The sequence below is a fragment of the Hakea prostrata genome, chromosome 8 (genome assembly GCF_041222555.1).
Source record: "Hakea prostrata isolate BN-2017 chromosome 8, UWA_Hpros_2, whole genome shotgun sequence".
In the NCBI taxonomy this organism is placed as follows: Eukaryota; Viridiplantae; Streptophyta; class Magnoliopsida; order Proteales; family Proteaceae; genus Hakea; species Hakea prostrata.
In genome coordinates this window covers 35,862,203-35,888,026 of record NC_142607.1, presented here as the reverse complement: position 1 = coordinate 35,888,026, position 25,824 = coordinate 35,862,203, and the positions used below count along the sequence as shown (strand labels likewise).

Sequence of the window (25,824 nt, the reverse complement as noted above, 5' to 3'; positions counted from 1 at the left end):
AGCTCGTAGGACAACCACGATAAAGCTCACCATAGTGATCATCATCATGGGTGGCATGCGTGTACTGAGTCTCTCTAGGGGATGCAATGTCTTTGGTAATGGAACAGGTAATTGCTCTTGTATTCCTCCACCACCTCCAAGACCATTGTCATCATCATCATCCCTCCGAGTTTGACTGGGAATGGGAGGAAGGGAGTCATCTTGATCATCCTCGTGCGTACCAGGCTCCACCATCCAATCCTCATCCGTAGTGGCGGCAACTGCCTGTGCATGTGCTTGCCCCTCTCGAGATACCATGTACTCATCTACATTAACTCCTGCAGCTTGAGCAATGACGGGGTTTGGCCTACCTCCAGGCTGGTCTAGTACCGGCTCACCCCTGTCCAACAACCAATCAATGAGGGGATGTTGTTCATCTGCAATGACCTCGAAGATATCGTCGAGGTGGATGCCATTGTCCATGTCACGGTTAGCATGTATCCTGGCATGCTCTATCTTCAACCTCATGTTGTAGTGGCAATACACGATGTCATTCAGGGGCTGACTTACCAACCTCCAATATGTTCCTCCTCTTGGAGTGAATAACGCCAATTGTACTCTAGTTCCTCTCACACCCAAAGGTAGAGGAAGTTTGAAAGAGGATCTTCACTACCACTCTCCGGAGGTTCTTTGCATCGCCCCCATACAAAGCCCACCACTCAGCTGTATTATCGCAAATAAATTAAGTTAATACTTTAATACTTAATAAAAAGAATCCTACTTATATAGTTATATGTAAAATGTCATATAATAGTAATAATCATGCATCTAACCTGGATCATAATTTTGTTGAGTATGTACAACAACATCTGAACCAAAGACCCCCAGTGCATCCCTAAACATCTTTATCTACAATCATTTGTATTGATGGTTAGCTAAATTCTTTCTCAAATAAAAAACAAGTACTTAGTTCTAACCTTCATGTGGCAATTTGGCTGGAACACTGGGTGCGGCTCCAACTTCGAGATAACTTGCATGACGGCATTGAGCAGGTCTAACCAAATTTTTGCTATGCTAATATTTGGGATTGAGATAATAGGTTGCCCAATTCACAAGCTCACAGTTAGAGACATAGACCTGTCATTGAATGAATTACTAATATCTACTACAAGTCTACAATACAAATTAATAACCCACACTGAATGCCCCATGCATTGAATGCATTAGATGAGTGGTCCATCTAACATGCACAATATTCAGGCAAGCGGTGTGACCTCTGGGGTTAGCTCTTTCTATGGTTGTATTTATGCACTCAAGGGCTGCATAAAATGTGGGACATAGTGGGCCCCCTCAGGGATGAGTCAACCATACGCAAGACCTTGATTATTAGATCCAAGTCTCTAGCACAATAGTCACATTCCTCCAAAACTCATCAAACAATATCGTAGTTTGTGTTGTGTGCCCACTGTTTATACTAAAATTAATAGATAGTACATATTAGATATTCATAAGCACTTGTAAAATCAAATAGTAGGAAAAAAAAAAAAAACAAACAAAAACAAACAAACTTACTTAGATCTAACCCATGAAAACCACTCCTCTGATGCAAACATAGATCTAATGCCCGCCTTCCTCTCCTGAGTATTGTTGAGGGCAATGAAATTCGTGGCGAATCTCATCGGACCGGGTTGCACTAACTCATCCTTGCATGCTCGCCTCATCATATCCAAAGCAACACTATGATTATAGATGAAATTATTTACTTGCCTAGCCCTCTCCATTGTGGTCTGGATAATATTGATCTTACCGATGTCCTTTAACATGAGGTCGATATAATGAGCTGCGCAAGGTGTTCAATAGAGATTATATCAAAGTGTATTCATTAGTACCTTACTTGCCTTCTTGAAGTTGGAGCCATTGTCGGTGACAATCTACACCACATTATTCTTCCCAACCTCATCAATAATATCTTGCAGAAGTCCAAGTATATACCTGTGGTCTTTCGTGTGGCCAGTAGCATCCATATAATTCAAAAAAATGGTCCTCTTGTCATAATACACCATAAAGTTGTTCATAGACTTTATTGTCGGATTAGCTCATCCATCACACATAATGGTGCATCCATATGACCCCCGCATGGATCTCAAACCACCAATGTACTATTGCGGCTCCTTCTTCTTCTCAATCAGCAAGGTGGTCATCACCTCTTTAAGGGTGGGACTAACGTATCTAGGACCTGCCTCTGCAATAGTGTCAATCATATTCTTGTAATATGGACCCTGTGCTATGTTTGCTAGAATAGAATTGTAGTACATCCACTTCTCCACTGCCTTCTTCCCCTTCTTAGCCATCGCTTTCCATGCACCTGTAATCTTGGGTTGTTTGGCCCCCTTCCTTCTGAAAATGTCAGGATCCTGCTCTAGGATAGGATCCCTCTTCTATGGATAGTCACGTGGTCCTTGTAGATCTGCTGTAGATGTGGCCCTTTAACTTTGTGATTGGCTGAACATACACTTATATCACCCTTGTTCCTAGATCCAGATACTCCAGCCCCTGCAACCCTAGAGGGACCAACTCTTGTATATCTAGCTATGGCCATTTCCTACTCTTGGTACCGCATCTCCATGCTCTCAGCCATTGCCCATCTGATATCCCTCTCCTCCTGCTCTTTGATATCAATTGGATTAACATTCCGATCAGAATTTGAATCAACTTTATAAGATGATGGTGCCCGCACTGCTTCGTCCAATGCAACATTCACCCTCCTTTTCTCTTGCTTCTTCTTCACTTTTTCTTTCTCCAACTCGCTTACTGCCTTCACTATATTAGCATGCACCTTAGTGGATGTGACCACATCCTTCGAACTGCGAGAGATGTGAGCCTTAAACCTACTAATGCCACCTGAGTTCAACTCCTTACCATAGAAATTGCATATTGTCCTACTCTTGTTGCCACTAATAGAAACACAATACTGCCATCCTGGATCAACCCTTCCCCTCGTTGCAGCTTCCTGTGGTTGTCCCTGGCCCTGCTGTTCTCTCTGTGAACATGCTTCTCTCCACTGCCTGACATGATGACTGTTGCATCGAAAATGATTGCATAAGCAAATAAATAATACAAATATAGTATTTTCTACAAAATAAATATTTAAAATTTTTTTGAAAGAAAAGGCTACCATATCAAAACCGACAATGAAGCCACACGAGTAAAACTTGAAATTACTTATGACTATTCCATAATTTTCTATAATTTTCAAAATCATTTCCCTTATTTGTTCATAAATTTTCTCCTTTTTCATAATTATTTATATTTTATATTAATATTTTTAATAATTTTAAAAAAGTAATTATTTATTGATGGAAAATATTCTAACTCTGTGAGTTTGTAAATTGGCCTATGGATCCACATATGTTTTTTCGATCATGATACAACACATATCATGTAATTAGTAAGCACACACCCGAAATAAATAAATAAATTACTTAGCGAAAAAATTCGACTCTATGAGTTTGTAGATTGGCCTACGGTGTTAAATATATATTAATTTCATGCCCATCCAACAACATTATAGCATGCATTTTGAAAGAAAAAAAAATAGTTTGGAGAACAATAGTTACCTCTCATATGAAAAACTTCACAAGACACCCAGATCTATGTGAAATCCCACTTGATTGTCGCAAACAATGCTAAACCTGTCAAGAATGAAGCGAAACCTACAATTGTATGTTGAAGATCGAACAAAAATATGGTAAGAATGCTAAGAAATTGGAGAGAGAAGGTCTAGGGGAATTTTGAAGAAGAGAGAGAAAATTCCAAAATTCAAATGATATTTTGCACAAATTTGGCGAATTTTTGTATCACCGAAAATATTGCCATTTTCGGCGATGTATTGCCCAAAAACCAGATCTATGAATTTAGGTAGCCAAACAGTTTTTCATAATAAATTCACAAATTTCATTCTACAAATTTAGGATATTTAACAATTTTCCATGATGAATCTGGAGATTTCATTGCAAAGAGTCAGGTTAACCAAACAGTTAATTTTATCAATCATGACTTCATAAATTTAAAATCTCCTGAGTCAAGTAACCAAAGCCCTTAGGGCTTGTTTGGTTAGACGAATCCAGAGATTTCAAATCTCTGGATTCATGAATGCAAGATTTATACTTAGTTGTGAAAATTTATAGATTCATGATTTTTTTTTTGGTAAAGAGTACTTCATTCATCAAAGAAATAAAAGTACAGACACACAGCTGCATGAAAACACAAGGTTCACACCGAACCAATGAGCGGAAAGCGACCAAACTGTCATACATGCAATAAACAGGGTCATCCTGAGTAAGGGATGGGTCAAACCCAATATACCCTTAGAAATAATGCTGCAATAAATACATCACCAAATAAGCACCGTCACCCACATAGGGGAACAAAATACACGCCTTAAAGGAGGACACTTAACACGCCTCAAGGGCGGACAGACAACACAGACAACACGCCTCAAGGGCGGACACAAGACTCGTGCGGTTGTAGCTGTGGTAGCATCAAAAGTGCGGAGGAAGGTTGGACCTGCCATCCGGCTCTGCCGGAGAGGCGTATCTATCAAGCTTGCCGTAGAATAACTTGGATCCATATTTGGAGTTAATCGCGGAGTGCACCAACGATCGCTGCAACCAAAGATTTTATTGTTATTTTAAACCCTAAAACTAGAAAAAAGGAAAAAGAACTGCTGCAACCAGGGTGAGAAATCGGCCAGAAAAACAAAAAAATCTAAGCCAAAATAAAGTTGCTGGATCTAGGTGTCCGATCAAAAAGAGAAAGAGGGAGAGGAACGGATGAGGAAAGGAGAGAAATAGGAAGGAGGGGAGTAGATGAGGAGGGCTGAAAAGGAAAACGAGATACCAGATCTGGGGATCTGGCGTTCGGCGCAGGCGAGGAGAAACGGGATAAGGGAGAAGAAGAGGGAAGGCGGAGACGGAGAGACGGGATAGGAGAAGGAGATCAGGATGAAGGGAAGAGGAACAGGGGAGACCGGAGATGGAGAGGCGGGAGAGGAGAAGGAGGTCGGATGAGGGGAAGAGGAACGGGAGAGGAGAAGGAGATTGGGAGAGGCGGGAGAGGAGAAGGAGGTCGGATGAGGGGAAGAGGAACGGGAGAGGAGAAGGAGATTGGGAGAGGCGGGGGAGGAAAAGGATATCGGTGAAGGGAAGGGGAATAGGGGAGGCGGAGAGACCACTTAGGCGAGTCTCTCCGTCTCAAGCGTTGCTATCTGGAGAAGTTGCAAATCGGCGGAGCGGCGGTGGGAGAGTTGCAGAGCACTACGCTAAAGACTTTGTTTAGAAATTTAGAAATCATCTTTTTACACTAAAAATGTGAATTTGTAGCTATTATGCTAAACATTCGTGCATTCACAAAAATCACAGATGAATCCACAAATTTCATTCTACATATTTAGTTAACCAAATAGTTAATTTGATAAATTACTGACTCCATAGATTTAAAATTTCTAGACTAATATAAACCAACATGCCCTTAAATAGCCAATGGTGGATTAATAAAGAGGGCCCAACCTCTCCGGGAGAGGTTTTGGGTTTGTATCCATTCTCATTCCCATCTCATAAGGACCTAATCGGAAGAAAAAAAAAAAAAAAAAAAACCCTTCCCATAAACCTCGCCGCTCGCCTGTAGTTTCTTGAAACTCTTTTTCCGTTTTCGTCTGTTCTTCTCCTGCCCGACGAACTCTTGCTCACCGTCCCTGCAACAAAGTTGGGTTTCCGTTCTCCCTTCAGACCTCGAGCTCCACCTTGAAAGCTCATCGTTAAAGCGAAGTTTTGTTCAGCTGTGTTCAATTTGAAGTAATATCTGAACTCCCAATACTTTTTTGTACAGTGAAAATCAACTGGTTTGAACATTAATAGTGGGCAAGACTCTTCTTTTCAGTCTGTGGACCAGTCTTATTACAGTAATCAAAGAGGAGTTTGGAGCTCGTTGATAAGAAGCTTTAGTGTCTCTGAAGATGTTGCGTAGAAATATCCGATTGAGACGAGAATACCTTTATCGTAAAAGCTTGGAAGGAAAAGAACGCCTGCTATACGAGAAGAAGCGAAAGATCAGAGAAGCGTTAGATGGTAACCGTTGGGAAAACTTTCCGCCCTTCTCATTCTGTGTTTTATGCTCGCCTTGTATCTACCTTTTTTTTTTATATGAAATTTCTGATTTTGGTTTCACAGAGGGAAAACCAATCCCTACTGAGCTCAGAAACGAAGAGGCTGCTCTGCGTCAAGAGATTGATCTTGAGGATGAAAATACAGCAGGTCCGTTTATAATAAATTTGCACTTGATTCCTTATTTAGACTCTGGGGTGTAAATTATACTGGTTGTTCAATTTCTAAGGCTCTGGAACATTTATTTTTGAATAGTTTTACTTTGAAAGAGGTTTGGCAGTAAAATAGAGGAATGAAACCCTTACTTTTGTCATTTGAAGACCACCTGTTAAGGTTAAATATGCTGAATCATGAAGTGCTGGAATTGAATGCTAGGAGTTCCTTGGCCTGAATGCTGTGAAGTGTTCAATGAGTTGTATGTCATTATATTTAAGAACCAAAGGTTTTGCTGATTTCTACTCCATAAGCAGACAGAAGGAAATCAGAAGGGACCCTTTTATTGCTCTTCTGGAATGATTTATATCCTATCATAGAATAAATGTGAAACTGTTGTACAGAACAAGAGGAATTGTAAAAGTTCAGAAAAAAAAAGGAAAAAGAGGTGACATGGTTTGTGAGCGGGTTCTATTAGTTGGTATGTCTTCAGTGAGAAATAGTACAAAGAACGCCCTCAAATAGAGGTGATTGAAGAGCAAAGTTCAAGATAGCCTCATATGATTTACATGACCTCATATATTGTATGTAATAACAGTGTTACTTTATCTGAATCCATACCGGCCCCACAAAAAAAAAAAAAAAAAAAAAGGCTGAGGAAATATTTTCACTTCTGATCTCTGCCAGAGTTTGATTTCTGCATTTTCTTCTAGAAGAATCCCATAGCATTACTTTATCTTTAGCCCTTCCTGGCATCCTCTACACTTGCTTAGTTTAACCTTTGCATATCATATTGCTCCTCCCTGTCCTATTCTAAGGGTCAACTTACCGTGATTGAGAATCTTTACAGTACTTCTGTTTTATACAAAGCCTTTTTGAGATAATATTTGGCATGATTTTGTTGCTTTTCTTGCATGAGCTCAGTACCAAGAACGAACATCGATGATGAGTATGCAAATGCGACAGAGAAGGATCCTAAAATTTTATTGACTACATCTCGTAATCCTAGTGCTCCGCTTACTCAGTTTGTGAAGGTTTGTTCACCCCCCCCCCCCCCCCCCCCCCAAAAAAAAAAAAAAAAAAAAAAAAAAAGAAAAGAAAAGAGAAAAAAAGAAAAAGTGCAAGAGAATGAAAATCCCGTCACTTCATTTCCAGTATGACATGTTACCCTTTTGGTATTGAATGGTGGTTGCTAACATTTCCCAACTCATCTTTCAGGAATTAAAGTTTGTCTTTCCTAATGCTCAGCGAATGAATCGGGGTGGTCAGGTTGGTGTCTTGATTCTTCCACCCTTTTAAAATCTATAGTGTGTATTGATGGGTATGCCATGCTCTACCAATTCATAACATCAATTCCCAAAAGTTTGGAATATGAATAAAATATGGATGCAAATGGGAGACGTGATAACCTTATCTTAACTATATAGGATCTGAAACATGGATCGTTGCTATCTTTTTTTTTTTGGTAAAGAGATCGTTGCTATCCAGTGGGCTCTATTTGAAGTCATACTTGGTGAAAAGGCCTAACTTAACCTGCCTTTCCTCTCCACTTCGTCTATGGTTAATTTAGGCCAACCTGCAGTCAGTTTCCTTAATCTTAATTAAGTCACTCCTCTGCACTGGGGCACACCAATGCCTTGGTTGAACTTGCCATGCAATCTCAAATGGCTCTCTTGAAGCTTATTATGAGTTGGAGCTACACTTAATCAACTCTAGTGTTGCCATTCCACCTCATTTTGAATGCCTTATTTTCTGTGTGGTGTCAAGATGAGTGATGCTGCATTCCAGACCCAGATTATTGGAGGTCTTTGTTGAGTAGACCATAAAAACACCCCGCCATCATGACATTTAATAATCTAACATGGTCGAAGTCTATGTTCTTCCTTTCTGTCATCTTATGTATCTATTAGATAGCTTTTTCTCCACCTTTGTGATCAACCTATTATAAAGGTCTTCATATTTCTTTGTCCCTGCTTTTACCAGTCTTCTGTGCTTCTTGCTATTTATGCCTCTTTAGTCCTTTGCCCTGTCTTGAAACCAGCCTTATTAAATCTTAATAGTTGCTTAAACGTCATCATGCTCTGCCAAGTCTCAAGGGGCATGACATATACTTTTTGACTCCCCTAGAGCCTCTTTAGAAACTTCCTTTATATGTGTCACCTTGTCCTGCATTGTACTACTGTCTCTCTCACATGTCCCACATTCCATGGTTGATTATTTCATTGTTAGATGAATTTTTGTAATGTTTTTCATCTCCGCCACCTTATGTTAGCACGGATTCCTATCTTATGTTTCTTTGCATAAGGCATCCCAAGTTAGAACCTTAGGGTCCTTATGAAACAGTTAAGATGCTTTCCATTAAAAGAGATATATTCCTGTGATATAATAGAATACCCACTTTTGTGGGTAACTAAATGCACCTCTTTCTTTTCAGAAGAAGTGTTCCTACAACAAAAACTGAGAGCCTCTCTTTCTTTCTCCTAATCCTTAGCCTCCATGTACACCTTGATATCTTTATTATCTTCCCGAAGTCCTAACATGTCCATTCAGTTTATCGCTTAGAATATTCTTTTTGCCTTGACCCAAACTTTGTACCAGTCCAAAACGAGTTCCTGAAAATGTGACTTACTGATTCTCCAAAATCAGGTTTGATGGATATGATTGTATCTCCAAATCTTTTAATTTCCGCTACAGCATTCTTTTGAACTTTCTCCACTCTATTGCTTTGTTCTCCTGTATCATATCCCTTCTTTTTTGGGGCATTGGAAATTGTTGTCTTGTGTGTGAAATGGGTATTTTGGCAAAATGAAAGGTCCAGGTATCATAGGGTACAGCAAATGACTTTTTCTTTTCTTTTACACAACCAGGTTACATTTTTTTTCTTCTTCAAAACCCTTTAGGTTATTCTCCTTGTAGTTTTTCCTTTTTTGGTTGTTTTGTGTGTTTTGGTTTGTTTCTTGGCAAAACATTTTGATTAGTCGATTCAAAATATACAGGTGGTCTAACAAAGAAGGCATTAAAATAGAATTCCATCTAAACCTTTTGGGTTTACTCAAAAGATGCAAGTCCTCCATCAAGGCATTACCTGCTAGATAACCACTTTATAGAGTGTGACGCTTGTTGTTGTTTCCATGAAAAGTTGGAAACGTGCATTTCTGAGTGTGTGTGTGCATGTGCGTTGAGGGGGTTGGTTACCCGTGGATCCACAGTTGGACCATTTAGGTTGGAGTTAGTTTCAGAACAAATGAATATGTGGGGCTGCAGCCTCAGCACAAATTCAAACAGAAATGATCTCTTTCTCTCCCGTTGTTCTCTCCTTTGTAGCCCCTCTTTAAGGGGGAGGATCCCTTTGGACAGTTGGTAGGTGTTTTAAAACATGTAATAATTACACAGATTCCTGGATTTAAAACCTGTAGCATTTCTGCAGAGCGAAATGGAATATGAACGAGATAAGTTTTATGTTGGAGCCCTTATTAAGAAGCCAGTATTTACAATTATTTTATGTACTTTGTCAGTTCAATTGTACTGTTTATCTTAATATTTTGCCAGTCTACATTATGCATTTGATCCAAGTACTGGAGAAATCTATGCAACTTGATTCCTGGTTTGCACCGTTGCAGGTTATTTCTGAAATTATTGAAACATGCCGTGCACATGACTTTACAGATGTTCTGTTGGTTCATGAGCATCGTGGACAACCAGATGGTTTGATTGTTTGCCATTTACCATTCGGTCCAACTGCATACTTCGGATTACTCAATGTGGTTAGTGCTTGAATCTCTCTTGATTATTGTTTTCCTCTTAGAGAAAACAAACACCCCCCTCTTTCTTAGCAACTGTTCACATGAACAGGAACAATACGGTACAGAGCTATTGTTCCTGTTCATGTGAATAATGATTTTGGTGCACGTGGACAGCTTTGTTTTTATTTTTGTTTAGCTAGTTAGTTTACCTTGTTTTTTTATTCCCATTTTGGTTGTGATAGGAGATTAGGTAGTGTACAAATTCAGTTGTAGCAAGTTAGTACTGGTTTCTAGTTTCAGATTTAGGAATTAGGCTTAGCTATTATTTAGAAGTTTCTATTTGAATCCTTTATTTTTTTTAATTTGATTTGGTTTCTATTTTGAAATCCTGGGATCCTCCTCATAGCCAAAAGAGAATTACCATTTCTAATCATGCTTTATTTATAAATAGAGTAAAAAGGCTTTGTAGATCAGCTAATGATGATGTTAAAAAAAAAAAAAAAAAGAGTGGTTCTGAACCATGTATCCTTGAGAGATAGGCATGAGGGAATCTTGGTGAGGTGACTTGGAGAGAGTAAGATGCCTAATCTAGAACCCAATTTTACCTTTCTTCTATCCTATCTATTTTTGTTATTATTATTATCTTTTATTTTCTCTTTTCACTGTGTATTCTGCCACAAGTTATGAATCAGCCACTGTAGTTGACATTTGATATTCTATGAAGTCCTTAGAATATTGGTACATTGATCATACTGTAGATGGTCCTTGGTTGAACCTCTTATACATTAGGTATTACCGCAGTTGGGAACCAGGTTTTGACTAAGTTGAGTGACCCAAGTTGAGCCAAAAACCATAATACCTGGTTGAGTTGGGGAGACTTGCCTGGGCTTGATTGGACCCTCTCAGATTGGTTTCATTGGGCTTGTCATTTTTAACCCTCACTGACAAGCCACCCAGTTGTGTAGTTCAAGTTGAGTAAGTACTCCTAGCTAGAGAAAGATAGTGGATTCAAGTAGACGAATGCTGAGTCGAAGTTGATCTCTGCACTGGGAAGGACTCACCAAAAACACAGCAAATGGGGCATTACGATGAAGCTAGATACCTTGGATCAAGTAGAAATTAAACCATGACAGAGTAGAATGACAGAGATGGAAGAGCTGAACCTCAAAATCAATGACGAAGATCAACAATTGAGGATTGCTGCTACTCAAATTACATATACCATCAAATCCACGTGGGAATCTAAGGGAACTAAAATCAAAGGCAAAGTTACATCATCTTATTGGAAAGAAAAGAAGCCCTAATCTAACCATAGATCAAGAACTTGCAGTCTTGCTATGTCTCATTATTGAGATGAGATTATGATAGGAACCTAATTATCGCCCCTGTAGTCACAGGAGGTTTCTGGTTTCATCCTCTGTAATCTTCGACAGAATCACTCACCTCACCCTTAAAATCCCTCAGGATTGTTCTCTCTGATATGAGCACAGAAAAGGAATCACAATTCACAGACAAACCACTATAAATTGAATTCCAATATCAAACTGCTGCTTGCCTTACAAGTGACACAACACCTACTGCTACCCCAAAACCAGTGAACTCACCCCAGTTCAGCACCGCAAGCTATGCTTGCCCCAAATTCCAATTCACTCCCTGCCCTCTGCAATTGCAATTTCACGCTATATACCCCCCACCCCCCCCCCCAAAGGACCCTCACAAACACCCTTCCTATGTGACCCTTCCACATGAGCTATCTCATTACCCAAAACCACCCCTGTTCCAGAACCTACGTATGGTGTCTTAACATTACTTACCCCCTAAAGTCTTACCTTGCCTTCTAGGTGAACTTGATCCACTCCCTGCGACTCTAACTTCTCCACTGCTGACGTCCCCTGTAGTTGTCGCCGGTTCATCGTCCTCCTCATGGAGCATCATTACCTTAATCTGCTTGAAGGGATACTGATGGGTCTTCGAATAGGGGCGCGTCACAGCAGAAACACAAACCTTTGTCCATCTTCAATTTGATTTCGTCCTATGTCAACCAACGAGAACGCTGGCTAGTTGCCATTGCCTGAGGAGACGTTGGGGAACACGACGAAGTGGGACTCGCTGGTGATGAATTAGGATGTGGTTGGGTCAGTCCGGTTGACCTAGCCGGGTTAAATCCAGCAGCATTTGGGTTCCCTGCTGCTGGGTTGGGCTTAGGCCCATTTGATGTTATGGAATTAATATTTTAAGATCCGCTGGGCCAGTCTTTGGGCCGAAGGAAGAGGCTGCGCCAGACTGGGCCAATGAAGGCCTTTAAGGGCCCAATTTCTTGCTTCTACTGCCTGGGTCAGCTCTATTATTTGGATCAAACTCTTGGGTTTGAACAAGTGGACCTGGGCCGAATCTCGTCCATTAAACCCGATAGAAAGGCATCACGAAGCTAGGCTTCGTCCTGAGTCTCCTGACAACCGGACGCTGCAGCTAGGGTCTCAAAAGTGCTCCTGAAATTCGCCGACAGTACCATCCTGCTCGAGGCTTATCAGAGCTTCCTGGGGACTCTTTTACTGAGGTGACCAAATCTTCTCACCATGGCTTCCTTCAAAGTCTCCCACAAAGTCATAGGTGCCTGTAGTTCCTGGAATTGCAACCACCCTGGCACAGATCCATCGAAGCAGTGTTGCTGCTCGGAGGATCTCATCGCCGTTGCCTTTGCAATCCAATTGCTGGTGAATATCGGCATCTCCAGTTGCTGAGGCGTGAAATCCTTGTGTTCGCTAACCCCTTCAAGATGAAGTGGATCTGTGCCTCTTTTTCTCTCTGTGTTTGCACTAGATGCTGGTGGTGGAGATTTTGGTACCCTATCCTGCGTCACTTCCAGTGCTGGTGAATCAATTTCCAGAGCCTTCCCATACATCAGGTAAGTCCTGAGGTCAGATCTGAACTCGGGTGTTACTTTGCTGCTCCTTCTCCCCTTCTCCAATTGTTGACTTATGAGTTTGAACCTTGAGCCCATCGCAGCAACCTGGGTCTGGATCTCTTGACCGTATTCTCCAATTCTTCCACTCTTGCCCTGGGATGAATCACTCTGATACAACATTGATTGGAACCTAATTATAGCCCCTGTAGTCACCAGAGATTTCTGGTTTCCTCCTTTGTAATCTCTGGCAGAATCACTCACCTCACCTTGCAATTCCTCACAATTGGTCTCTGTGATATGAGCACAGAAAAGGGATCGCAATCAACAAACAAACCTCTGTAAATTGAATTCCAATGTCAAACTGGTGCTTGCCTTACAATTGACACAGCACCTACTCGTACCCCCAAACCAGTGAACTCACCCCAGTTCACCATCGCAAGCTATGCTTGCCCCAAATCCCGATTCACTCCCACCCTCTCTCTAATTATAATTTCACGCTAGATAAGCCCCCAAGGACCCCCCCATGAACACCCTTCCCATGTGACCCTCTCACATGAGTTTTTTCATTACCCAAAACTACCCCTATTCCAAAACCTACGTATGGTGTCTTAGCAGATTAGTGACAAAATAAATAAAAAAAACAAACTACCCAACTTGCGAGAAATCTCGGTTTGATAAGATATTGACCCAACTCAACATGTAAAAGCACCCAGAGTTCGATTAAGTTGTATTTTGCTGCTGGAAGTTAATTTCTTATAGATATTGGAGAATATATAGGGAAAAAAAATGTAGAGTGATGTATTAAGTACTCACAGATATGCTAATTCATTGTAATTTGAACAGTTGTTTATTCAAGTTTTTTTTTTTCAGTTGAAATGAGTTAAAAATGGGAATTTTATACTTACAGTTTATCATTGTGGTTATAACCTATGTTCTGACATCAGCCTTAAATTTAGACCTATTTCTATAGTGCCATTATGTTGAAAATGACTAAAACAGGCCATATACCTGTAAAATGGGTTGTGTACGATCTTTTAAGTGAAGACACCTTTGTTACAAATTTTACTCTCTCCCAAATTATTTTGTTTGTTTTTGACTTCTTTTTTATTTGAGCAAGGCATTGCTGTTATCTTATATGGCTGCAGGTTACAAGACATGACATAAAAGATAGGAAGTCAATAGGAACGATGCCTGAGGTTTATCCTCATGTAATTCTTGACAACTTCTCCACTAAGGTACGGTCCTCTTTATGTTCATAGCTCAGAAGCAAAAATGTTTGTTTGCTTGCTCGAGTGAGGATCAACTGTGTACAGTGTCAAACTGAGAGAGTGATACTTTAAATAACTATCTAAAATCCTTAGGGCTACCTACTCAGCCCAAATCTCAAGCCCTCCTCCTCCCGCCGGGGGGGGGGGGATAAAAAGAAAAAGCTTCTTCTGTTAGCAATGACACTTGGAAGTTGTTTTACTAATGTATTGTGCGGCCTTTTTTTTTTTTTGGTGTGTGTGTGTGGTTGAATTGTCATGTAAGGAAATTGTGCCAATAAAATTTAAGTTTAATCTGGGATAAATTTAAATTAAAGCTTAGCCTCCCAACGTGGTGATGTTTTGTTTCACATTAAAAATTGCTTGTGATTAGCAGCTTGAGTAACACGTGTCTTGGTTTTGACTTTCAATTAGGCTCCAGATGAAATATAATGCAATATTTTGATCAACACTTGGTACTGATTGGTTTTGAGTGAGGGTCTCAAAGCCCAAATGGGCAAATTATGTCCTGAAACTTCTTCTGAAACCCTATAACCACTTGGGAACTTTTAGATTTAAAAAAAGGGGAAAAAATCCATATTAGTAGTGTTGGTGTCTGACCATAGTGCGGTAGTATTTGCTGTATGTTGTTGCATGCATTCTCTAATACCCCTATTGTGAAATACATTTAGCTCAAAAGCACACATTATTCAAATAGAACAACTTAAATATGCATTTCAAGTGATAATAATCAAAGTGTTAAAAATGTTTACATCACAAGAAGTCAAAGAGTCCAGAATACAAGCAAGTCAACCCTCTGCTGATCTTAGTTTTCAGTATGTGGGCTGTGACAAGCTTGAGTTGGGCTGGGCTTTTTAAAACTTGGCCTTGAACTGATCCTGACAAGCCAGAAAACCTTGACCTTGAGCCTGTCCCCGACCTTGGCCACAAACAATAAAACAAATAACGATCCATAATTCCATGCTATTGCCCTGCATTTACCAAAGCTATCCTACAGGGTAGTGGGGCTGGGATGAACACTCAGCCTTGACCTGCCCTTAGAGCCAAACTTTGAGCCTAGACCCTGTTTAGGCTCGGGCTAGGCCAGGGCAGCTTCAGGTGTCTTCAAGACCAGACTTGCATCCTTATGTTCCACTGTTTTCTACAATCTGTTCTACGCTTGTACAAGATCAATTTGTCCAAAAAAGGGTACCCAGTGCATGAGACTTCCACCACTGCATGGTCTGAGGAGTGTCATAATGTTTGCAGCCTTACTTTTGCTTTTGCAGAGTGGCTGTTTTCTTTATTGCACTTACATCCACTTGGTCACAATGGAACAACCTTCAACAGTGTCATTTGCAACAATCACAAGATCCGAAATTACTCAACCCTTTCTGTTTAAAACAGCTGAGCGAGCAAAATCCATTTATTACCTACGGAATTTATTGTTTTGGTGAAATTTACCATAGCAAAAACATTTCTTTGAGAAAAGTTTGGACCGGAAAACTGCGAACTTTGCATTTCATTCATTAATAAAAAATATAAATTCTATTAATACATATGTAGTCATAGTTTTAATTATTTTATTATTGATCCCCAATCATTTGATATAATCCAGACCTCCCTAATAATACTCAAAAATGATTTTCAGATCAGCTGAAGTGAAAAAACAAAAAAGAAACTCCTATTTATGGAAATTTAGTTTTCCAACAATATAAAAGTACAAAATATTGAGGGTTGGCCTTCGTGCAACAGTGAAGGTTGGTCCATTGTGACCAAGTGGTCACAAGTTTCCTACATTAGAACCCTTGACAGACCCTGCAGTTGGGGAGATTTGTGCCTTGGGTTTGCGCTACATATATAAGGTGTCTCTGGTTGAACATTCTCAAATTGTTCAAGATATAGAAACTAAATATTCATAATTTCACATGCTTATTTAAAAACTATAGATCATTTAAAAACCGTAAGTGACACACTGTACTCTAAATTCCTGAAATTAAAATCTAAAATAATTTGAAATCTGGGAAGCAAATCCACGCAAGACACTATACACACATACTAGTCACACATTAATATTGCATATCTTTAAAGTGAGAAATTGAATCCCCCCCTCTCTTTCTAAGTTCAACATTTTTGGTTTTGGGAAAATTCAAATGGTTTAACAAATGAACAGATCTAGGTCAGTTTTTCAATATGGTTATGATTTTGCAAAACAAGCAAGAACAGCTATGATTCAATGGAATTTTTTCTTGACCTACGTCAATGATGGCTTTGTTATTCAGGCTACATGTTGAAGTGTTTTAGTGCAATTTTTTTGCTTGTTCAGTAGGGTCCACACTTAGGTTTTGGTCCTAAGATATAGTAGGAAGAATTTTTCTGGCTTATGGCAGCCTATGTATTGAGTTGGTCTGTAGGGACTCCATATTTTTATGTAGGGTGTGTAACATATGCCTAACGCCCAAAACCAATATTTATCTGACTAATGCAGTTGTATGTATTGATGCTTAAAACCTTGCTTGTAATTTGTATCTTCTAGTTTTGTATTTAACTTTGTTTTTTCTAAAACTCTTTTTTCTTATGTGTGTGTGTGTGTGTGTGTGTGTGTGTGTGTGTATATATATATATATATATATAAAATATAAATTTCTTTGGTATTTCTTTTTTATGTTTAATCATTTATCATATCTTGGAATGGTCGTGTTTCTATATTTGACCTTTGGGGTTTTTACCAACTTGTGCTGATTTCAAACCTTATAACTATCTTTTTTTTCTTCTTTCAAATCTTGCATCTTTCGATCCATCTAAGAAATGATCCATTGCGTGTTATGGGGAAAGGCATAACTCTCAGTCTCATTGTTCAAAGACTGTTTGTCTTAGCAATAAAAATATTTGAATGTAGATTCCTTCCAAAATGAGTCATGAGATTGGATGAAAGGAGGGCGACGAGCGATTTCAATCATAAACTCCCAATGTGCAGTATAGATGTTATAAATGCCTACCATCTAGTATTTAAGCGTGCACATGATACTGTCCTCTCTCTCTCTCTCATGGTTACTTCAGGATTTATTGAGTCATACATGATACACTTTCATGAAACTGCTTTCTCAGCAATAACTTACAATAACTAATTTTGTTCAGGATTCTTAGTTTGGTTGTTTTTATATGTTTACAGCTGGGTCAAAGGACTGCAAATATTCTGAAGCATCTCCTACCTGTTCCTAAACCAGATTCAAAGCGCATCATCACTTTTGCAAACCAGTCAGACTATATCTCATTCAGGTTGGTTTTATAAAATAAGCTTCTTTGGGCTTGCTTGCTGTGCATCTAATTTTCCATATTTTTTTCTTTCTCCCCCGCCCCTTTTGGGTGGTGCTATGGTGCCTTTTTTGGTCTATTCAATAATTTCAATTTCACTATACAGCAACTTCTTTGCTATGTCTGCTCATATGCTATTTATACGGCGAGAATCAGATAAAAGTGTCATTGATGTCTGGCTGCTGTAGCCATATACTAGTATTGTTGAACCTCGTCCTTCAGAAAAGCAGTCATTTCTTCAGTACTGCAACACTGGCAGGTTCTTAACTTTTTTGACCGTTAGATATCCAAAATGGTATGTCTTTAGCAATTACATGGCTTATCTGTGACGGAGAGCAACTAGAAAAAAGGAGGCATACCCATTGCATGAAGCTTTGCCACTGCTGACTGTGGAGTCTGAAGAGTGTCATAATATGCACTGCCTTATCCCTGCTTTCAATCTTATGTGTAGCCATGTTGCACCACTGATGCTGCTTTTGCGGTGAAATTGCGCTATCTTCTTCAGCTTCTCTTCCCCTTAGATAAGAACTATTTATCTAGTAAAGACGAGGAAATCACTTAAGTACCTGATTCATGAATAACTATGGCAGTAGGTGTACTGTGGAATCATATTCTTCCCCTATCCCAATCCATCTCTATAGTTCCTACTCCTATTTTGTGCTTCCAATTGTTCATTTCAAGACCATTGGCACCAGGGTTGCCCATTGTTCATTTCAAAACCTTGTTAGCGTCAAAGAGAGCAGCCATAGGATATTTGAGGAGTCAAATTTGGTGGTTGATTTTTACTTTTTCTGCAAATCTTTTTTAGGATACTGTCAAGTGTTTCAAACAGCACTTTTGAGAATTTTGTTATAAGAGTTATTTATATACTTTCCACTTTTTTTCATTCAAAATAACCTGTAGAACAGTTTCTTTAGACCTACCACTGACTGACTGAGGCTATCTTAGCATTCTCTCTGCTCCCCATGTACGAAACCATTCCTCGCTCCTTATTGGTGTGCTTCCCTATGGTGCTTGCTTACAGAACCCCTCCTTATCTTTACAATACTCATAGTTTTCAGTTAGTTCTATAACAAATCCTTAATATTCAGCTCTGTGATTGGCCTATAACTTATGCCAATTGAAGGTCCAGACAAAGGCAAACTCACCCTCCAAGTTGGGGCTAATTTTGGTGTTCACATTAATGGATTAATGCAGGTTACAAAATTATTAAGTAGAATAGAATTTAGAAGGCAAATTGTATCTAGCAAGCAGTAGTGGTGGGGCTCCAACTGAGATCAAAGGGACCCCCCGAAATTTCATTCAGGTAGATATGTGAAGGCTGGGGGTTGCAGCAGTAGTGTACTGATGGACAGTGCAATCGGCTGCTCTATTGGGAGATTTATTTGATCTCTCATATAAAGTAGGCTCTTGTGGGGCTGCAACAATCCTCCAAACCTCACCCCTGTTTTGAGGAGAGGGTGCTGACATCAGTCTTCGTATCAGTGGCTGAGATTCAGAGAATAGAAAGTTGATGCAACCACAAGAATGGAGCTGTCCTTGCAGCAACAACAGGCCAGTGATGGTTAAAGGTGTGTTTTTGTCTCCACAAAGACAGCTGAAGCAGTGGATTTTGGTCTTCTCCACCAGAGACTCTGAAACCTGTTGCTTTTCATCTATGATGTTGGTCTTCACCACCAGAGACTGAAGCCTGTTTGGTCTGTGCAGAGTTTAGATTTTTGGAGTGATGTCTGGTGATGTGGAAATTCTAGGGTTTTGAGTTTAAAAGGTTAGAAGAAAATCGAATGGGGTTGGTGATGAGTCAAACTTACTGCTGATGAAAGAACCTGGACAGAAGCATTTTTTGATGAAAAACTTTGAGTACAAATTGAATCTTACGTGAAGAACCAAAAGACAGCTTTAGAAGAACTATTTGGGTTTCTCACTGCAAGGTGTTGATGTATCCAACAGCGACCCCACCAAGTTATCCACCTTGGCATCTCACTGTAAGGTGTCAATCAGAAAAAACAGCAACTGCACAGCCTTGGTCAAGCAAAATCTTCAACGGAGAAGAAGAGAAGTGCAACAAATACTTTTTCATTAATCAAATTTGTATTCATTGCTTACTCTCTCTACAACTTTATGTAGGAGACTCAAAAATGGACCATTATTTCGATAATGAAGGCCCTTTCCCAATCCTAAAGTTATTAATAACCTAAACTGAGTAGGAAAGTGATATAACAAAGAAACTACTCAAAATAAGATTGTGTTTATGGAATCCTAATCAAGGCTATCAAGCAGCTTTAGTCACGTGCTGATAATTACTTGCAACAAAAACTGAAACATGCATGACTGGTTCAATTGAACTAACCTAAACAATTCACCCTAAAAATGCCAGTAACAAACTAATCCCGCATGCAACATAGTTCCTCAAATTGTGAGCCCCTAAAGGTGGCCTATTGCATAGAAAGCCTATGGGATCAAAGGCCAACATCTAAAGAACTCAACCTTAGAATTATTCTCAAGCAAAGAATCCCAGTTTAGTGATGAATCTGCATCATCTAGTTATGTTTTGGGGCGATGTTAGGCTCTGCTGCTAATTAGCACAGTTCAAGGTTTTAGAAAAGATACTCTAAGAAAACAGCTACAATCTTACGGATATAGAATCAAGGACAGAGCATAATAGTTATTGGACCGAGGGAAACTAAAAATATCAATATGACCAAATCTAGGGGTCTAAAAGAATTGAACCAGAAAAATGAGTTACTTTTTGGTTTTCTAATTAAGTAGTCAGAGTGGGTATAAGGAGAGATCCCTTCACCAAGGCTTGCTCTCCTTTCCTGGGTTGGTGTACTGCCAACACCTCAAGAGACATAAGATGATGGTTAGGACACCTATTTTAAACCAAATAGTACTTGGGCACACTCTTGAGGCAAATATAAGTGACAGAATACCAACTGTTTGGTATATCTGAGTGACTCTATTTTGGGCTAGCTCCACCCAAAGACCATTGTTATTAAAGGCCTGAAACTTCCTGAGTGCTTTCTATTTCAGAGGATCATAATTCCATTGGATTTGCATGGTGCCTATTTAATGATTTGGGTTAAATGTAGCATTGAAATTAGGATCTCTTTTATGTGGTTCTTGCCTATTAATTAGAGCCTTTTTTTAGCTCGTTTACCTTTGCAGTTCTCTAACTGTCAATCTGTCTTTACCATTTTATGTTGTGTCTTTTTGGTATGCATCTAGTGAAGGAACTAACCTGTTTACACTTAGCGGAAGGGGAGGAAAAAATTTAATTTCTTCCTTTTCTTCATGACATGTTTTGTTGTTTCTCATGATGTTAAAGCCTTGAAGGGTTATTCGCAATTGTTGTGAAATGCCGATATAAAGTTTGGTTATTGCGGCATGTACTCTTGTCATAGTGACTGACTTCTTGATTTCCTTAGTGATTTCTTATTGTCTTAAGTTTGAGCTTATTTGTTTCTTCATTTATGGGTACAATTTGCTGTTAATTTAGTGTATGTGGCAATCTTTGTGTATGTGCTGTTCCCTGATTTTACTGTCTCTATGTCAATATTGTTGTTAGCTTTTTTTGTACTCTTGTGGACAACATTATACCAAGGCATCTAATTTATGCAACATAATTGATATGTTTTCTCTTTCATACGAATGAATGAAAGAATGTGTATTGGAGCTGCAGAAAATTATTCATGGTTATCTCTTTGTTTTGAGTATTCTCTGTCTTAAAAGTCCTGCTGATAGAACCTTCAGGGAATCCCGATTAACCCTTACTAATAACAAGTATGGAAGAATCACCACCTGATAACTATGAACTCAGAACAGCAGAAACAGCATTGTAGTAGCAGTAGCTTTCATTGAACAAACCTGAATGGTTAATACTGATGAATATAAACTGATTCTACTAACTGATAAGACACTTCTGATATTAGGAAAAGCAAAATGAAAATTCAGATAAACAAGAACAGCACAATGGCCAGGCCATTCCCCCCGAGGCTTCCCTCTTCCACAAGCACTGCTTGTAATTCCTCCTCCTTACTCTTCTATCCCCTCCCTTGCATAACCGAAAGATTCTAACAAACTCTTACATATCTACCCAATCTTCTTCTGCCACCTGGACTGTCCCTTCTGCCCCTCTGCTGTAAACAGAGTAGTGGTTGGTGTCCAATAGGAGGTTGCCATCTGTACTCTCTTCACTTTGATCCCCTGCAGCAGCTGGAAGTGATATTGTGTTTTTCCCCTTATTCTTTCGCTTGTACACCTGCGTTATGAGGGGCTTATCACCTGCTAATAGAATCTTATTAAGTTCCAGCCCTTGGGTTTTGGCATTCACCAACTAGCTTGAGATCCGAAGTACTGTACAGTATGCACTTCTGATTTTCACTCTCTGATGCTTTTTTGAATGTGCAGGCATCATATATACGAGAAACATGGGGGTCCTAAATCAATTGAGCTCAAGGAGATTGGTCCTCGCTTTGAGTTGCGCCTTTATCAGGTGAATTGCTGGCTGTTTTGTTTGATAAATTTTAAATCTGGTACTTTTCTTTTGTCAGAAATATGTTTTGTTTGTTTGTCATAATTTATTGCTGACATTGGAATTTAAAAGAATAGAAATGTGGAACCTACTAATGCCTAGCCAGAGAAAAAAATAAGCCTTTGTTTAATTCTTCATTGGGCATTAACTGATTTGATATTTTGATTCCTCATCTCCATCTATGATGCCCTTGGTTTTAGTTTCCTTGTAATGGATTTTATGATGTATGTTATACTGTACATTATCACTCTCCCTAGGCCCTGCAGTGGTGGGAGCTTCATGCATTGGATATGCCTTTTATTTATCCTGAAATTTAACTCTAATGCTATGGATCTGTGGTGTATGGAATTGAATATGTTTCTCATTCTGTTGCCATTCAGAGGGTTGTACTTCGTTTAACTGCCTGCCTTCCTACCACCTTGTTTAAGGTGATAAGTTATTCAAAATGAGAATGTTAGGTCAGAAATTTAACCAAGCAGGCGGGTGTGGTTGTTTCCCGCCCGGGGGCCCCCGCCCCCCACCTTGTTTGGTGAGTTATCAAAATGAGAATGTTAGGTCAGAAATTTCCAAATTTCATTATAGAAATTTTAGCCAGATTAGCTGGAACCCTTTGGATTCAGGAAGCAAATCTTTCTTTTGTACTGAAGTGACTATCATCTTGTCTGAAGGAATTCTAGCAGAAAAACACTTGACCATACTTTTGGTCAATTTATGGGAAAATAACTACCAAGAGGGAGGAGGTTGCTTTGTCGGAATTTTTGGCAGGGAACATGTCACAAAGGTTTCATCGTGTAAGGTTGGAATGAGAGGTCTTGCAGAATTTGTTTGCTGTAGCACAGCTTATGTTGGGATGCTTCTCCAGCTAATTAGCTTCTTGAATGAAGAATCCCAATATACAATGATCCCTGCCCTTGTCTTCTCGCCCAGTCTGGTGTTAATCATTTTCTTCAGCTCAAGCTGTCCTCTTAAGAATTGTCTCTTGAAAAACCTAGATGGTCCCATATGTTGCTTGCTAACTTATTTATGACTATGCGACTGGCAATAAACCATGCCCTCATGACCTGCCCTTCTTGCTGCTTGGGGTGAACATAAACATGATGCCTTTGTGATAAACGTCATTGTCTCAATTTTTTTTAAGATGTTATTCCCTGCCCGTCAATAGAACCACCAGCAGAGAACTGTGAAACATGGTACATGTTGCTTTCAGTTTCACTACCCCTTTGTAGCTATTGTCTATTAGTTTGCACTTCAAAACCTTATGCCCAAGCCAGATTAAAGTGTCACTCTGTGATTTCATCGTGCTGAAGCTTTATCAGATGAACTCATCACTTCAATTAAATCACTTCCACTGAAAACTTAAAACACTCATCTTCCTGTACCTTCATTTGGAGTACCAACCATTGGTCCCCACAGTGATGATTAAATCTGTTCTATGCCTTCTGCAGAACTTCACAGCCTCCTCATGACTCTTGAGTACCTCATCTAATCTTGTCATGCAGTCATTGAGCCATCTGCAAGCCCCTCTATCAATCTCTAAACATGGTCGTGGCTACTCCCAGATCTATGTGGACCTCGTTGGTGGAAAATGGCTGTTCTACTTTGGCAAGTACTGGATCTATAGCCTCATTTTGCCACCGTATAAGTGGGCCTGAAATCCTACCTTGTACTAGGATATGTCAGCTGCCTGGTGGCAGGTTTATGTTCAGAGATGGTCATCTTGGTACTGTCAGAATTAATTGCCAGCCTGGATGGTGGTTGTGCTTCCACTTAATGACATTAGGGAGGTGGTTGATGTGGAACACTGAAGGGGATAGAACTTTGGAGAGAACCTTAGATAGTTCAAAGATTTACAGCATTTATTGATTGTCCTTACTACCTATAATTGTATATATGAATGTATATCTAAAGTATTTTGATATATATATGCTAATCCTTTTGACAGTCAACGGTCAAGGGCATTATTAGCAGTTTAGATCGAATTGTTTGGTATTTTGGTTTTTCGGAGTATTAACTGTTACATTAATCATGTTTTTTTGGACACTATATCTATTGAAAACATTATGCTAATTATAGGTCGAGTGAGTCAAAAATAGTGTCGACCTCTGAAAGACTTGAATATCTTGTTGATATTCTTAGTGAAATAGAAATTGCACGCTATTACTTATTTTCTACTTCACATGGAGACTTACTTCCATTTATTAAAGCAACATGTATTGTGCTATAAATTTTCTCCATTGCTGTATGGAATCTAATCAGAACCAAGGCATCTCTACTTCTTGATCAAATGCTGTATGAGTTATTTGCTACTTACCAGTCTTCATTTTCTGGTATCATGTATTCCACAGATAAAATTGGGGACGGTGGATCAGAGTGAAGCCCAGAATGAATGGGTAATCAGACCATACATGAACACTGCCAAGAAACAGAAAATTCTTGGTGATTGACCCAAACCCAAAGTGATCCTAACCTTTTGTAGGAGGGTTTCTCTCTATGTGGAATGATCATTTTGCCTCTTTTTTCCTGTTAAATTTTGAAATATGTATCTTACAAAATTCCTTATCATAGTTAATCGGTAAAATTTATTTAGTTGCTGCTAAGGTTGGTATTGGTACCATTCATTTGAGGCTGTACTGTAATTGCAAACTTCTTGGCAAAGAAATCTGGAACTGGAGGGTAGTTGCAATGTTCACTGTAATGGTTAAGTAGTTGTAAAATATTTTATTTATTTTAACAGAGGCCGTGGAGCAGGCAACTTTAATTGCATTGCATTGCATTGGGGTGGTAGTTTTTGATAAAGCAGAACCTCAGAAAGTAGTGGGTTCTATGATCCATCAACTGAGAATGATACCTGAGCATTCTTGAACAGGGGTGTGTCAAAAAAAAGAGTGTCTTTTTTGTTGGGTAGGAGTGGTTGGTTTGGTTCAGTTTGGAGATACCCTAACTGATAGGGCTGAGTGGGGTAATGGCTATGATTGAAGTTGAAACTTGAGTTCTCTTTAAGTAATTAAGTACCCAATAGAGATGGAAGGTTATCTTGCGTGTCTAATGGATGTTTGGTTGCATTTTAAATTTGTTTTGAATCTAAACTAATGTGAAATTAGTGAAAAGGTTGTGGGTTTGACTCTTGCTAAGGCATATTAATATCCCAATCTTCCGGTTTAATTAAGTTTGTTTGTACAAAAAAAAATGTTGAATTAATCTTTTATGGTCACCTTCATCCCCTCTTCAAACGCTATTATGATTAAAGTGTTCTTTTTTTTTTATTGGTATATGAGGTTTATTCGGGCCAGCATGTGAGTAACTTGATTACATTGTCGGGGGTTTTGTCGTCCGCTAGGGTCGAATCTATAACTTTTTCACTGAAGAGTATGGATCTTACTATATAAACACTGCATTAACTATAACAGTGTCGTTTTACTCGCATCATGCTGCTGTCCTCTTTCAGACCACAATTCTCTTTGTGCATGTGTTTCCTATTAGCTTGGCACGGAGGTGGAATTTCATCCTAAAATGGGTGAGATTGTTTCATCTCTGAAACACTAAAGACCTATTCTCCCTCTTAAGCTTGTTGCTATCGGGATATTTTTTGTATTGGAACCGACATTGGCATAGTTTGTACCGAAAAAAGCAAATTTTAACAAGTTGGGATTTTCTACCCAAATGGGTAGAGGGTTATGCTCTTCTAACATCCTTTTATCATACATCTATGTACCGTTTGTTTGTAGAAGTTGGGTGGGGAAATAAACAATGTATAATTCATATGTAGTGTGGGGTGGGAGAATAGGAAAGG

The 25,824-nt window shown here is 39.2% G+C and overlaps 1 protein-coding gene across 1 annotated transcript; it reads left to right on the top strand.

Annotated features, from left to right (window-relative positions):
* Positions 1–5,616: 5,616 nt before the first annotated feature.
* Positions 5,617–24,802, top strand: IMP4 (Ribosomal RNA processing Brix domain protein). Its single transcript, XM_089165080.1, has 10 exons — positions 5,617–5,831; positions 5,917–6,104; positions 6,207–6,290; positions 7,218–7,327; positions 7,512–7,562; positions 9,914–10,057; positions 14,087–14,176; positions 17,358–17,464; positions 21,911–21,995; positions 24,380–24,802. The coding sequence occupies exons 2-10, from the start codon at positions 5,993–5,995 to the stop codon at positions 24,476–24,478; spliced, it is 882 nt and encodes a 293-aa protein (XP_089021206.1). The 5' UTR covers positions 5,617–5,831; positions 5,917–5,992; the 3' UTR covers positions 24,479–24,802.
* The last annotated feature ends 1,022 nt before the right edge of the window (positions 24,803–25,824 follow it).

Coding starts and splice junctions, on each gene's coding strand:
- IMP4 (XM_089165080.1), top strand. CDS start 5,993: ATGTTGCGTAGAAATATCCGATTGAGACGAGAATACCTTTATCGTAAA. Junction 6,105..6,206: donor GATCAGAGAAGCGTTAGATG/GTAACCGTTGGG, acceptor TTGGTTTCACAG/AGGGAAAACCAATCCCTACT. Junction 7,328..7,511: donor CGCTTACTCAGTTTGTGAAG/GTTTGTTCACCC, acceptor CTCATCTTTCAG/GAATTAAAGTTTGTCTTTCC.